This window comes from Oncorhynchus tshawytscha, linkage group LG31 (assembly GCF_018296145.1).
Source record: "Oncorhynchus tshawytscha isolate Ot180627B linkage group LG31, Otsh_v2.0, whole genome shotgun sequence".
In the NCBI taxonomy this organism is placed as follows: domain Eukaryota; kingdom Metazoa; phylum Chordata; class Actinopteri; order Salmoniformes; family Salmonidae; genus Oncorhynchus; species Oncorhynchus tshawytscha.
Genome location: NC_056459.1, coordinates 33,231,921 through 33,234,420, shown reverse-complemented (window position 1 = coordinate 33,234,420; position 2,500 = coordinate 33,231,921). Strand labels below are relative to the sequence as shown.

The window sequence follows — 2,500 nt, the reverse complement described above, 5'->3', positions numbered from 1 at the left end:
GTGTGTGTATATATGTGTGTATATATGTGTGTGTGTGTGTGTGTGTGTGTGTGTGTGTGTGTGTGTGTGTGTGTGTGTGTATATATGTGTGTATATATGTGTGTGTGTGTGTGTGTGTATATATGTGTGTATATATGTGTGTGTGTGTGTGTGTGTGTGTATATATGTGTGTATATATGTGTGTGTGTGTGTGTGTGTGTGTGTGTGTGTGTGTGTGTGTGTATATATATGTGTGTGTGTGTGTGTGTGTGTATATATGTGTGTGTGTGTGTGTGTGTGTGTGTGTCCAGACATTAAAACGGAATTCAACAATATAAAATAAAATAAAAGATTTATTGAACTTACTATGACATAAAGTATCTGTATTGGAGGTAAAGGGAGATACCTAGTCAGTTGTACAACTGAATTCATCTTCCACATTTAACCCCTCTGAATCAAAGCTTATGAATTTATTTGAAAATGCATAAAAATTTTCCCAAGTGAATCACAAGACTTTAACTTAAATGCATCATGGATTCATATTTTCCTGTAACTTTCTGAATTAATTAATTAACAATGCAAGTAAAGTTAAGAACAAATTCTTATTTTACAATGACGGCCGAGGTACAGTGGTTTAACTGCCTGTTCAGGGGCAGAACGACAGATTTGTACCTTGTCAGCTCGGGGATTTGAACATGAAACCTTTCGGATACTAGTCCAACGCTCTAACCACTAGGCTACCCTGCCGCCCCAGGGTAGCCGGCACAGGAATGAGTGTGTCCAATTGGTGTAGCCGTTAGCGATGACCATCGTCCAGTAGAGCTGGGAAGGCTTTCCCAGAATGTTAACTACAAAGTAGCCTACCTAGCAGAATTATATCATGATTAATTTGCATCAATCCAGTGGCCATTTTGTTTTGCAAACTCTGCAATCACATGAGCGCAACAGAAACATCGCCAAACCAAACAACGGATCGCTTGCTGGTTCACACTTGCATTAAAAGGGCAACTACTCCCAAAATTTGTAGGATTTTTCACAGACCTCTCCTAATGTGGTTTAAGCTGTGTTGTGAACTTGGAACGTCCAATTTCTATTTTTTATTTTTTTACTATTATTTAAATTTTTTAAGTGTGTGTGGGGGGGCAGTCAAAAACATAAACAGGAGAAAACTGAATTTAGGGCAGAAATATACAGAATCAGGCAACAACAATAAAAAGACTGAGGACCTCACCCTCCTCTGCCTCTCTCTCCTGTCTCTGTAGCATCTGTTGCTCTGGGGGCAGAGCCTGCTGTAGGAGCTGCATGTAGAACTCATTCTCCTTCTGCACCTCCTTCTGTTTCCTCAGTCTCATCCTGTAGCTGACGTAGCTCTTAAAGCCAAAGCCCAGAGTCACCACGGGGTAGCCAATACTAACAGAGGAGGAGGAGGGGGGGAACAAATAAACCATTGTTATGGTTACCGGTCATTTCTACTTCCTGTGCAGCATAGAAGATGAAAAGTTAGACTTTTTTTGAAGAGTCTACAAGTGTCTTTTAACAAATGGCAATGTTTGACTCATTATTTAAAAGAACATTGCCTGAGCAAATACAATGTGCTTGGTGTTATGCATTGAAAAGGCCCACAATGCAATGCAATAGGCCAGGTAGGGTTAGAACAACAGCTGACAGGTTACCAGTGAGCTGCGAAGGGGCGACACAGGTCCACGTGGAAGTTCTTCAGGTCCTTAAAGCGGATGGCAGCTTCCATGTAAACAAACAGTATCCATAGCGATACGGTGGGTAGGCACACTCCTCTCTCTGTGCAGGGGGGGGGATAGTGTGAGAGTTAAACGCCAGAGTTCACAGACCAATTATCTTATTTTTTTTGCCCAATTTTTTTGCCCAAATGTTCGCAGGAGGTGATCTGATTTGTCAAAAGACCAATTAGTGAAGAGAAAATATCCAAATTGGGCTGAAAGCGAAGAAATACAAAATGTTTATTTGAATATATAAAGATGTACAGTACATAACTGGGGTATTCATAAACATTTGAGTCACATGCCACATTAAACCCCAATGCATCATAGGAAAGAGAGATCTAAATATGGGACAGAGAGAGCTGGTGTTAACTGACCTGTGTGCCAGACGTACTGGACCCAGACGTAGGTGCTGGCAGCGAAGAACAGCCATTGGACAGGGATAAAGAGGAGGCAGATGATGTCAGACGTAAATGCCACACACACAAAGAACACTGAGAACGCCTGAGAGAGAGACAGACAGACAGAGAGAGAGAGACAGACAGACAGAGACAGAGAGAGAGAGAGACAGAAAGAGAGAAAGATAAATAAATTAAGTCAGTATGCAATAATATACAATTGTGGAGCAATTTTTCTTGTCAAAATCTCAGGAATACACACATTCACACTCTCTCTCACACACACACACACACACACACACACACACACACACACACACACACACACACACACACACACACACACACACACACACACACACACACACACACACACACACACACACA

The 2,500-nt window shown here is 41.5% G+C and overlaps 1 protein-coding gene across 1 annotated transcript in view; it reads right to left on the bottom strand.

Annotated features, from left to right (window-relative positions):
* Window positions 1-2,500, bottom strand: part of LOC121841537 (macoilin-1-like) — a 19,136-nt gene that overhangs the window by 12,544 nt on the left and 4,092 nt on the right. The window contains exons 3-5 of the mRNA XM_042310592.1: window positions 2,093-2,219; window positions 1,653-1,776; window positions 1,211-1,389 (exon numbers count right to left, since the gene is read on the bottom strand). Coding sequence (XP_042166526.1) covers window positions 1,211-1,389; window positions 1,653-1,776; window positions 2,093-2,219 — 430 coding nt within the window. The remainder of the gene's footprint in view (window positions 1-1,210; window positions 1,390-1,652; window positions 1,777-2,092; window positions 2,220-2,500) is intronic.